Source organism: Populus alba, chromosome 18 (genome assembly GCF_005239225.2).
Source record: "Populus alba chromosome 18, ASM523922v2, whole genome shotgun sequence".
NCBI lineage: Eukaryota > Viridiplantae > Streptophyta > Magnoliopsida > Malpighiales > Salicaceae > Populus > Populus alba.
The window spans coordinates 651737-664779 of NC_133301.1; the positions used below are offsets into that span (position 1 = coordinate 651737).

The 13043-nt window shown below is 30.0% G+C and overlaps 1 protein-coding gene across 1 annotated transcript; it reads left to right on the forward strand.

The window, feature by feature from the left end:
• Positions 1–8276: 8276 nt before the first annotated feature.
• LOC118059433 (UDP-glycosyltransferase 73B4) lies at positions 8277–9911 on the forward strand. The gene has a single exon (XM_035072295.2). It carries the CDS (start codon positions 8293–8295, stop codon positions 9724–9726), a length of 1434 nt encoding a protein of 477 aa, XP_034928186.1. The 5' UTR covers positions 8277–8292; the 3' UTR covers positions 9727–9911.
• Positions 9912–13043: the final 3132 nt, after the last annotated feature.

Here is a 13043-nt window from a genome sequence, read left to right on the forward strand (position 1 = left end):
TAAAAAAAATATGTGGGGAAACACTGTAGCAAGGCAAAAATCATGTGGGAAAACACTGTAGCAATCTACAGTGTTTTAAATAATTACAAAGCTAAATTCTCAATCAACTTAATATGAAAAAAATAAAATCGACAAAGATAATTATGAAAAAAAAAAATTTAATAAAAAACCATGTAGAGAAATACTGCAGCAATCTAGTGTTTTAAAGAAAAAAAATTAAAAAACTAAATTATCAATCAGCCCAATAGTAAAATAAATAAAATCAACAAAAATAATTATGAAAAAAAAATATAAAGAAGAAAGACAATTTTGGGAAAAAATTAAAAAAGCAAAAAAAAAAAACGTGGGGAAAGCTAAAGCTAAATTCTCAACCAATTCAATGTTGAAAAAATAAATTTGACAAAGATAATTTTTTAAAAAAAACATGTGGAGAAAACACTACAGCCAAACAAAAACCATGTAAGGAAAACACTGTAGCAATCCATAGTGTTTTTTTTTTAAAAAAAAAAAAGCTAAAAAGCTAAGTTCTCAACCAGCTTAATATAAAAAAAAAACTGATAAAGACTATTTTCAAAAAAAAAAAAAGAAGTAAATTTTGGGTAAAAGAAATGAAAAAAAAAACATGTAAAAAAAAGGAAGCAAAAGCAAGAAAAAAAACACGCGAGTAAAGCTACAGTGTTTTAAAGAAAAAACTAAAAAAACTAAAATTTCAACCAGCTCAATAGCAAAAAAAGTAAAATCAACAAAAATAATTCTGAAAAAAAACAAAAAAAAATGTAAAAAACGACAATTGTGGTAATAAATAAAAAGAAATAAAAAATAAAAAAAAAAACATGTGGGGAAAGCTAAAGCTAGATTATCAGCCAGCTCAATATTAAAAAAAGAAATTCGATAAAGACAATTTTTTAAAAAAATATGTGGGGAAACACTGCAACAAAACAAAAACTATGTAGAGGAAACACTGTAGTAATCCATATTGTTTTTTTTTTTTAAAAAAAAAACACTACAAAGTTAAATTCTCAACCAACTCAATATAAAAAAATAAAATCTACAAAGACTATTTAAAAATAAATAAATAAATCACAAAAAAAACAATGTATGAGTACATTATAGCAATCCACAATATTTTAAAGAAAAAAAAAATACAAAATTAAATTTTCAACCAGCTCAATATTTAAAAAAATTAGCAAAGATAATTTTGAAAAAAAATTAAAAAAAGAAGAAGTCAATTTTGGGTAAAAAAAAAAGAAAAAAAAAACATGTAAAAAAAATAAAAAAGAAACAAAAGCAAGAAAAAAAAATGCTCCAGAAAAAAAAAAAAAGCTACAATGGCAGTGGCTGCTACAGTGAAAACATCACGCGTTTTAGAGTTCTTTAATAATATATACATAATGTGAGATGTTTGTCTAATCATCTCCTCGTACTTTAAATTGACATAATTTTCTAGTTTATAGTCAGGGAAATCGAGTGAAGTTAATGAAAAAAGCATGACCAAACTTCCTACATATTGATTATAAGGTTAATTGATTAAGTGATCCTCAATTAATATATATAAATATAGCAATATCCCATAAAAAAACTGAGAAGATGGAAGACAAACGATTAAAACGAAGTAAAACTATCCCAATTATATGCACACATCAAAGGGAAAACAAAATCATGAGGACTGGCTAGGAAAATGTTGAATGCCCAATATTTAGAGTGTGTTTGGAAATGTGATTGTAGTTGCTTTTCAAAGTGTTTTTCACTTAGAAAAATATGCCAATAATATTATTTTATTTTTTAAAAAATCATTCAGTATATTAAAATGATTTAAAAACATTAAAAATATATTAATTCAAAACAAAAAAAAATTTCAAATTTTTTTAGAAACGCTTTTGAAAAACACTTTCAAACACCCTCTTAATCCAAGGTATGCCCTGTATTGTCGAGCCAATTTACATAGGTTGCAAAGGGAGAAAAGACTAAGGCAAGTGAACCGAATGTACATGTAAAAGGTTGGCTATAAGCATTCCAAGACATAAAAAGAAAAGGAGCTCCTGAAAACTAACATTGATACAATTCTTATATGGTAAGCGATGAGAGTGAGGAAGTACGCATGAACCACCAAAAAGGAAAGCAAATCCCTAGTGGTAGTGCGTATCCTTGGATTGATGGCTAGTCCTCCTACCTAACAACCTGTGCAGGGGTGGATGTCGAGTGCCTTTGCTTCTTGTACCTCGAAAGAATAGCAAAGGGATGAAAAAATAAATGTTGTTAGTAAATAATATAAATTATATTTTTGAATTTTATTTAACAGTTTAAGTTATTGGATCAAGATGGTTCTTTGATATGGTCTCAGAATCTTATGATCAAGCGGTTATGAGTTTGAATTTCATCATTTCTATTTATTTGATAAAAATCAAGCACAAGATAATATTGATCTATGTAAATTTCAAGCCTAAAAAGCTTTCATTTAAAGAGGTGTTTCGTATTCGAGCCCCCCCTATTTCGTATTCGACCCCTCCTCCAAAAAGAAAAAGAATTTGAAGGAGTCTCTAAAGATAGTGTTATTAAACTCAGCCCGGCCCGGCGGGTCGACCAGAGACCCGGTCGACCCGGGGCCTGGACCGGACCGGGCAACACAAAAGACCGGTGCAAGGAAAAAATTAGCCAGAGCCGGCCTGACCCGGACTGACCCGGGTGAGACCCGGGATATATATACTAACTCACCTGCTAAATTTTTACTCTAATTTCTTTCTTTGCAGTTCAAACAATCAAATTTAATTCGAAAAAGAAGCTCTATTCCATTGATAAAAACCAGGTGCGTTCTCTTTCTGCTTCATAGTGTTTAAGTTTACAATCTGCACCCGATTTGTTACTCTTTCCCCCTTGCGTTTCCCTTTCGAATTCGAACCTCTCAAAGCATGAAACCAATATTCTGATGATGGATTGTTGATTTTCGCTTGTGAATGACGCCAATGCTTGCTAAAAATGGGCCCACATGTTGACTCAAACCTTGCCACGATATTTTGATGATGGATTGTTGATATACTGTTACCTCCTCTTGTTCATGATATTCTGCAGAAAATTGCAGACTTGTTTTCTCTCTTAAAACCAGCATTTCATTGTTATTATTTGCTTTAGTCTTTAAGTTGGAAGATCTTCGATTCCTGAATTTGGAATTCTGTTATGCTAGTGTTTCAATTTCAAGAATTGATCTTTATGCTGACAAGTGCATGCGTGGAATTTCAAGAATTGGATTATTGATTTACATTATCAATCTTTCGTTTCTTGTTTCTGGGTTTATGGAATTTCTCTCAATTCTTTGCTTATTAGAATATGTGGTAGCTAACTATGTACGTGAAGGGGAAAAATGAAAAAAAACACGGTGAGATTCTAATTAATATGTGTTTTTGTTCTTGACCCGGGTTGATCCGGGTCAACCCACAAGATCCGTGACCCAGTCATTTTACCGGGTTAACTACTGGATCGGGTCTGATAACTATGCCTAAAGGTTGTGAAAACTCCTCTCAACTTCCTTCAATGGAAAACACCTCTGCACATGCCTCCAAACATCTGCAAAAGGCCTTTGAGCAATCACTAGAAACCATGATGAAATGTCCCAAACCCCTATATATACTTTGTGTGTTATTTCAGATTTCTTTCTTGGCTGGACCCTTGCTTCGTGTCAGGCATTCGGTGCTAGTCTTTCGTGGCATAGGTGTTTTATCTATGGCCTTTGGAAGATCCTCTTGGGTCCGTTCACCACAACTAAAATCAATGTCAAATGTTTGATCCTTTAGACCTTCCTGGCATGACACTTCCCTTCACTTTGACAAGAGAAGACTTGCTACTAGGAGACATAATTAAGCCAACATTTGGTGCATCGAATGACTATTAATTAATTAGTTCATCACCAAATCCTTCCATCCCCAAATTACGAGGGTGTTTATATTATTCGAAGTAAATTTACAATAAATATCAACTTAGATATATATCCAAATTTACAAAAGAGATGTAAACAAAAATCTTACCATGCATCCTAAAGTTATAATGTATAAAACTTAAACTAAAAATATACAAAGTATTTATTTGTTGAAACTCTTAGAATTTAATTAATTTGAGATTTTATTGTTATGTATAAAGGATTAATCCTTCTTCTTTAAAATTTTATTTCTCCTTATTTAGTGCAAATAAAATATTTACAATATGTCTCTTAAGATTTTAAAAGTACCATCTTATTTAGATGTACTTCTAAATATGGTTCATCAATCTAAAAAAATTGACTCAAGTATTTTATAAACCGAACATAAACTTTAGATAGAAAGAAAAAATAAAGCTTAAAACATAGCTTAAACCAGAGAAAAAAATATTGAAAATTAAAGCTAGGAACAAATATTGCCCAAAACTATTCATTCAATCCCCCCTTTATTATATATATATATATATATATATATATATATATATATATATATAATGGATTTCTGAACCAAAACTAATATAAAATTGATTTTTATAATTACCAGAACTAATTCCTTTTATTATCAACTTTGATTACCCTCTATAAAAGAAGAATTAAGCATGCCAATTTTGACTTTAAATTTGATATTTTTAATATGGAAAAACTACTCTAGAAAAAACTGATTAAATTTTTTTTTCATGAACTGAACAAAAAAATAGGCCGACAAAATAATACTTTATAGCAAGAGAATTATAAATCCAACCCCAACCCCAAAATAAATTAACAAAAATATAAATTTTTATAACTCTATAATTATTTTATATTAAAAAAACATTAATCTAACTCGACTCGAGCATGTGTGTGTGGTTGAAGCTCAAAATTTATTTTGCTTAGGTCATTTTCCATCTAAAAACTTGAATGTAGTTTGAATTTAATTTTAATTCACATGTTCACTGTATAAATAACTAGAAACTTGTTTTTTTTTTTTTCGAGATAGTTTTTTTAGAAAGTTTTGTGTTTTTTCAAAATATACAAATAAAAAATTCTTTAACATCAATTTTTTATTTACTCATAATTAGTTTTGATAATATTAATGTTTTATTAATGCTAAAAATATTAAAAATAAAAAGATTGTAAATATAAAATTTGAAGGATTCATGGTATATTTATAAGGAATTTATATTGGAGAATAAATTTTAATAAAAAGCTAACTCTAAAACTGAGTGAATTTCACTTTTAATTTAACATTAAATATATAAATTAACCATGTTTCAAATAAAATTTTTTAACAATAAGAAAAGAATTTGGTATGGATAACAAGTATATGCTTAAATCTAAATAAAACAAAGAAGAAGAAGAAAAAATCTCTATTTAGTAAACTTGGCTAAAAGACTCATTCATCAATAAACAAAACAAAAAAAAGTTTTGAAATAATTGAAATCATACGCTTCTCAATTTTGTGGGTGGAATTATGTTGGATGGTGAAAATCTTACATTTTTTTTTTCAATACATTCTCTATTATTCTCTTCAATTTTACGTGTTCTGCACTTTGAAAATATCAGTAATTATTTTCGCATTCACCTCCTTCAATCTTAAATTTTTCATTCCGTCCCTGCTTGGTGGTGTAAATTAAAAAAAAAAAAAACTTTTCAAAAAAGAAAAACGAAACAGTTATATATACTTGAGTAATTGAAAGTTTACAACTCTTACATCGCATGACGAATTAAACCCAGTTACTATGTTAATGTGCGAGATATCATCAAGGTTAATGTCCTGTAAGACCATTTACTTGTCCTTTAAGACCACCATTTTTATATGTTCTATTTGTAAAGTTATTAATTATAAATTTACCAAATTACTAGAAATTACTGACAAGTGTTTTTTTTTCATCCGTGATTTTACCAGGAAAATAATAATATTAAATCTAGTGATCAAGAGTCAGAAGTCTTGTAAAAAAATCTAGAAAATATGTCCTAATCACAAGGAAACACACAAGGACTTGCATCAAGAGATCTAATAATATCCATTAATTTCAATCCATAGTAATGATTTTTTTTTTTTTTTGGATTCGAGGAAACCCCACCCTCCGGAAAGCGCACTTTGTGGGCCCAGATAAGCAAGTAAAACCCCGGCTGTCCCAGGCTCTTACAAGAAGTGCACGCCCTGACTCGAACTCAAGACCTGCTGTGCAGATCTCTAGCCCTTTGCCACCACGCTACACCCCTTGGGGACAATCCATAGTAATGATGTTCCAGACAATTAGCTAGAAGATTATTTAGTGTAAATTAACCAATTACAAGATTAATTAGGAGATTGTTGTGCATTGAAAGTCAGCCTGTGGTCCTCAATTTCATCATCCATCCATCCAATTCACATTGTTCAACCTAGTCTTTACACTTGGCTATAAATCCAAACAAATTAGTCAGCAACATTAATTGATGAAGCAGAAAAAATTCATTCTTAGCTTATATTCACAAGACCCTTATTTTGTTTTTAATTAGTAGTAGTTAATGCAGGTTGTGATCATGACCACTAATTGAATGTCCACCTTCTATTTTAATAAATTATAAATTAATGACGTTTAATTCAAAGTTAATGATGAAGTTGTGATGCAAGATGAAGAGATTATTACCACCTTCTATTTTAATTAATTATAAACTGAAAAAAAAACTCTAAAAACTAAAAATCAACTAGTAAAATTAATGTTCTGTTCTAATTGATTGTGTGCATATAAAAATTATTGAAAAATAAACAAGAAAAGTCATTATTATTAAGAGTAAACACATCCTGAAAAAAATATACTTTTTAGTTTATTTATACTTGAAAGGAATATTCTTTCTAGTTTGCTTTTTTCCATTTACAATTATTAGTGTTTTATATAGTTTTTTTTAAAATGTGAAGATGATAAAAATAAAATTAAGTATTTTAAAAGTTTTTTTCATGTTTATAGTGTTCTTAGTCTTTGAAAGTTTTAATTTATAATAAACCTTTTCTTTTTTGCTTTTACTTGCATCAATTGGTATTATAGTTCAAAGATTATTATGTTGCTCTAGTTTTTTTATTATTATTATTTGAAGAGAATATTTTTTTTAGTTTATTTTTTTATTTAGTATTATTAGAGTTTTCTAGTTTATTCTATATAAAGAATTGTAATAATTTTTTTAGCAAGTGAAACATAAAGAAATAAAATTAAGTATTTTGAAAATCTTTTTATATTTATGATGTTTATAATCTTTGAGGATTTAACATATAACAAACTTATTTTCCTTCATGCCTGCATCAATTTCCTTATTATGAAACAAAAAATTAATTAAAATTAATTTTTAGATAAGAGAAGAAATACAAATATTAATATATTGGACTAGTACTACTGTTTTAGAAACATAAAAAATTAAAAATTTAAAGTGTGAATCCTTAGAGTAACGTTTTAAAAATAGAAAAGTTCATTTTAGTTGATTTAATCTTAATTAAATTGCTTTGAATAGATATTAGCTAATATGCATTGTTTTCCAAGATAATAAATGATTAAAAGCTGTTTTTTAATTATTTCTTGAAACATGATTTATTACATTGGTCAACTCCTAGTCTTTGAATTCAAATAATAGATTACGACTGTTTTGTAATTATATTTCATTTTAAAGTAGAACTTGACTTGTATATTTATTTATAAGTGAGTATACGTATTGAAATTAAAGAAAATGTATATATTTGCCATACCAAATTAACGAGATTTTACTCTACACTCTCTCTCCTTCTTAAAGCAATCTTAATTTATTTATTTTATAAATAAATTCAACACCCTTAAACTTTCAACGAAATTAAAAAATCAAATGATTTTCTCTTATACAAGATGGAAAAGTTTTATATAAAAATTAATAATAAAAAGACCGCTCTCATACTCCATTTGAATGATATCTTTATCAATACAAAATCTTTCTCCATTTAAGGCTAGGATTTAACAAATATAATAGATAATGTTTCAAAAAAATGAGAAAATCTCAGTCTCTTTTACTAATCCATGAAAGATGATCTGATCATTAAATATAAGAAAATAATTAAATTTGATTATAAACTTATAATTAATGGTTAATATCTGTCATATAGCTAGGGAGTAGGGACTAGTAACGGTCATGAGTCTCATGACAATAAATAATAACTAACCAATATAATTATGACTTAATTAATTAAGATAGATTAAATACTAATTTGAATTCAATATATATATATATATATATATATATATATATATATATTTTTTTTTTTTTTAAAAAAAAAACAAATTTTCTCCTTTATAAGCACCCCTAGTTTGCATCAACGAGGGCCATGCACGAATTGAGAAAGCAAGAGCATGAGCAATACCATGCCTTCTCCTTCGTCATCCCATGTTGTTATCTTTCCTTTCATGGCTCAAGGCCATACTCTTCCATTACTCGACCTTTCAAAAGCTCTTTCACATCAACAAATCAAAGTGACGATCATCACCACCCCGTCAAATGCTAACTCAATAGCCAAGTATGTTACTAATCACCCTGATATCAATCTCCATGAAATCCCATTCCCCACCATTGATGGCCTCCCAAAAGGTTGCGAGAACACATCTCAACTTCCTTCAATGGAATTTCTCCTTCCTTTTCTTCTGGCCACCAAAGAACTACAAAAGCCCTTTGAACAGGTACTTGAAACAATGATAAAATCCAACACCCCTCCTTTATGTGTCATTTCTGATTTCTTTCTAGGCTGGTCACTTGCTTCATGTCAAGCATTAGGTGTCCCTAGGTTAGCCTTTCACGGCATGGGTGTTCTATCAATGGCCATCAGCAAATCATCTTGGTTACACGCACCACAAATAGATTCATTATCTATGTTTGATCCTGTTGACCTGCCTGGTATGAGACTTCCCTTCACTTTGACTAAAGCAGACTTGCCTGCAGAAACCGTGAAGTCATCAAACCATGATGATCCCATGTCTAAATTCATGGGAGAGGCGGGTGAGGATGATGCAAAGAGTTGGGGAATCATTGTTAATAGCTTTAAAGAGTTGGAAGAGAATCATATCCCATCTTTTGAGTCATTTTACATGAATGGGGCTAAGGCTTGGTGTCTAGGCCCTTTATTTTTGTATGACGAAATGGAGGGTCTTGAGAAATCCATTAACCAAAGTCAAATTTCCTCCATGTCAACACAGTGGCTCGATGAGCAAATCACACCAGATTCTGTGATCTATGTTTCATTTGGTACTCAAGCTGCTGTATCAGATTCTCAGCTTGACGAGGTAGCCTTTGGCTTGGAGGAGTCAGGCTTTCCATTCTTATGGGTTGTACGTTCAAAGTCATGGTCTTTACCTGGTGGCGTGGAAGAGAAAATAAAAGGTAGAGGTTTGATCGTAAGAGAATGGGTTGATCAACGCCAAATACTATCTCATCGTGCAACAGGCGGGTTCTTGAGTCATTGTGGTTGGAATTCGGTCCTAGAGAGTGTAGCAGCTGGTGTGCCGGTTCTGGCTTGGCCCATGATGGCTGAGCAATATTTGAATGCAAAGCTTATAGTGGATAGGCTTGGAGCCGGGACTAGTGTCAAAAAGGTGCAAAATCAAGGCTATCAAGTTCTTGTTTCAAGGCAAGCGATAAGTGAAGGAGTGAAGGAATTAATGGGAGGACAAAAGGGAAGGAATGCAAGGGAGAGAGCAGAAGCCTTAGGGCGGGTGGCTAGGAGGGCGGTGCAAAACGGTGGGTCGTCTCATGATACCCTATGCAAGCTCATTGACCAACTCCGTCGATGTTAATTAGTAGAGCATTTGCTAATTAAGGGAGGCGGAAATTTGCTTGTTACCTTCCTTTGTTACTTCCTTTCATTCTCCATGAGTTGTGGCAAGCAAATAACAATAATTGAGGTCAAACTAGCACATATATGTTAATTCCACACATACATATGTGTGTGTGTTAGATCAAACTAAGTTTGGCAACTAAATCCATGTGGGGTAGATTTATAATTAGGTGAGAGGTGACCCGATTCAATCCAACAAATCAACTAACAATCTGTTTGATCCAATCAAAACTAAGTTTTTTTTTTTTTTTTTAAATAATGTTATTTAAATTTTTTTTAAAAAAATTAAAAATGATATTATTTTGATTGACTCAAGTCAACCTAAATTAATCTCTGACTTGGGTTTTAGACAATGTTATGTGCCAAGTAAGGTTTTATAACGTTACTTAGTATAAGTACTCAAATGCAATATAATTAACTAGTACTTGATTGATGGCCTGAGCAACACCAAAGTTTTTCTAACATAAAAGAAGAATATTTAGGCAATGGTATTGTTTTTAAAGAAGTAAGAAAAATCCAAGACCCGGGTCATTAACTCAACTAGATCAAATTAGCTTATTTAATTTAATAATATGATAAAATAGCTAAATTTAACAAATAATAACTAATAAAAAGACCTGAGATAACTCGATTCATTTTCAGAACTAGTAAAAAATTATATAGATAAAGAATAATTGAGTTCAATCTTCAATTAGATAAATGTTGAAGGATGAAACTATAGAAATATGAGTTTTTTTTTTTTTTAAAGCAAACCCAAACAAATCTTTTAAACCTGAGCTGATCTCCTAAAGTCGCAACCCATGAAATCCTAAACTTAGCTCAATCAAAAAGTTTAATTCCCAACCAATTTAATGTTAAGGGATGGAATTAAAAAAATCGTAATTTAAAAACTTTGTCAAAGTAAAAGAAAATAGCAATAAGAAGAATGAAGATTAAATTTGATAGAAAAAAAAGTTGATGAAGGATGAATTTGTAAAAAAAATGAGTTTTAAAATTATTTGAAATAAAATAAATAGCAATCGAAAGCATAAGGATCAAATCTGACAGATGAGAAAAATGGAGGATGAAATTGAAAAACACTCTTGTTATATGAATTATTTCAAATAAATAAATAGTAATAAAAAGAATAAGTACCAATTTGAAGAAAAAATAAATTGAAGGGTTATTTTAAGAATTTGAAGGGTCGGGCATAAAAGTCAAAGAAAAAAGAGAAAAGAAGCAAAAACAAAAAAACACAAGGGTTGATGGCACCAAACCGAAAGTCAATAAGTTAAACACGATGCCTAGGGATGAAGTTTCCACCAAGACGTTTCCAACGATGTTAAGGAAAGCTGACTTCAGCATCGAAATACATTGCATATGCCTTCTGAACATGCAATAGCAATTGATGTGTTGTCGCATGCAATGCACGTGCCAAATAATTTTGATTTCTAAATAGTATTTTATATTTTTTAAAATATCATATTACTTCTCAATCAACTTAATTATAACAAAAACAAATAAGGATAAAAATACAAAAAAAACTTCTAGAAGCCAATTAAAGAGAATTTGCTTTTAAGGATAATTTAGTCATTTTACTATTATTTAAAAAATTAAAAAAAAAAATTAAAAATCCCTTGGATGCCAGTTAAATATACTTTTCTTTTAAAAGATTTAATTATTTTACTATACTTTGAAAATATAAAAAAACTAAGCTGACCCAATCAATCTAATAATAAATAATAAACTTTACAAATAAATTATATTACTCTCAATAATCAATCCAATTATTGTTTCTAGAATAATGAAATCATCATTACTCTATTCAATTATTTAATTTCTCTTTTAATATAACTAATCATTTAATAAGAATGGAAATTACAAATGACCAATTGCAATTATAACGTAAGAAGTTATTTCATTTTTTTACTTCATAAACGAAGAGGACATCATTCACATTATAATAAACCATTTCAAGTGTTCATGAACCTTTTGCAAGTAAATTGATATTTATTTACTGTCCTAAGATAATATACAAACACATACATAAAGTTTTATGTGAAGACCAAATCAAGTGGGTTCAGGATAGAGGATTTGAATGGGCTTTAGCACAGGCCTTAATGGGTCTTAGTGCCTAAATAGATTCAAAAGATGAGAGCAGATGAATATGTTGTTCAGACTAGGGGTGTTTATGGTTCGGTCCGGTTTCAATATAAAAATTAAACCGAACCGAAAAATACTATTCCTTATTAATATAACCCGAACCGAACTGAGAACCGGTTCAAACCGAACCGGTTTTGTTCGGTTCGAGTAGGTTTTTTAGCTTTAGAAACCAGAAAAACCGAAATCAATTAAATAAGAGAAAACTTGGCCACTAAAAAATGAATTGCTTTAAGTCTTTCTTGTGCACAGAGAAGAGGGAGAGGGAGAGAGGGAAGAGTAAGTCCACTGGAAAAGGAGAAGGGGGGAGAGAGAGCAAGAGTTAGCGAGGAAGGGGGGGAGAGAGTAGGGAAAGGGAAGGGGGGGAGAGAGCAAGAGTGAGCGGGGAAGGAGGGAGAAAGAGCAGGGAGGGAGGGATGGGTGGGGTTGCTGAAAAGGGAAGGGGAAAGTTGGGAAAGGGGGAAAAGGGGAGGGGGAGGGGGGCCAGCTGGTAAGTTTTTGGAGGGGGGTGGGGGTATTTATTATTAGGTTTAGTTTTCTTTTATATATATTTTTAGATTCAATTAAACCGGTTTGGTTTGGTCCGGTTCAATAGATTTAAGTCTTTTTAAACTGGAAACGAACATGACCGGGTGGTTTTTTAAATTTTTTAAATCGGTTTATTCGGTTTTTCTATCGGTTCGGTTTTTTCGGTTAATTTTTTTCGGTTTTTTTTATTTAATTGGTTGGTCGGTTTTTTTGAACACCCCTAGTCCAGACAGACATTAAAGATTCTGAAAGCATAATCTAGAGATTCAGTCTGGTTTATCAGTTCTAATGCGTAAAATCTCTCGCAAAAAATTATAAATTTATTAGTTTCATATAAAAAAAAAAATTGTGACTCCCAATCTAAATATTAGAAAATTCTGAAAATTTATATGAAATTTTTTAATATAATAATACCATAGCTTGGGTTAAAATTTTGAAATATTTAAAAAAATTCAGAAATTTAATAAAAAATCATAATTTAACTAGTTTTATATTAATAAATATAATTTTTAATTCAATTGTCAAATTTAACTGAAATTTTATGTGTAACCTTAAAATATATTAAACATTAATTATACTATTAAATATTAATTTAATCATTTGAAAAGT

What these genes read in the sequence shown, in the direction of transcription:
- LOC118059433 (XM_035072295.2), top strand. Translation starts at nt 8,293, where the DNA reads ATGAGCAATACCATGCCTTCTCCTTCGTCATCCCATGTTGTTATCTTT.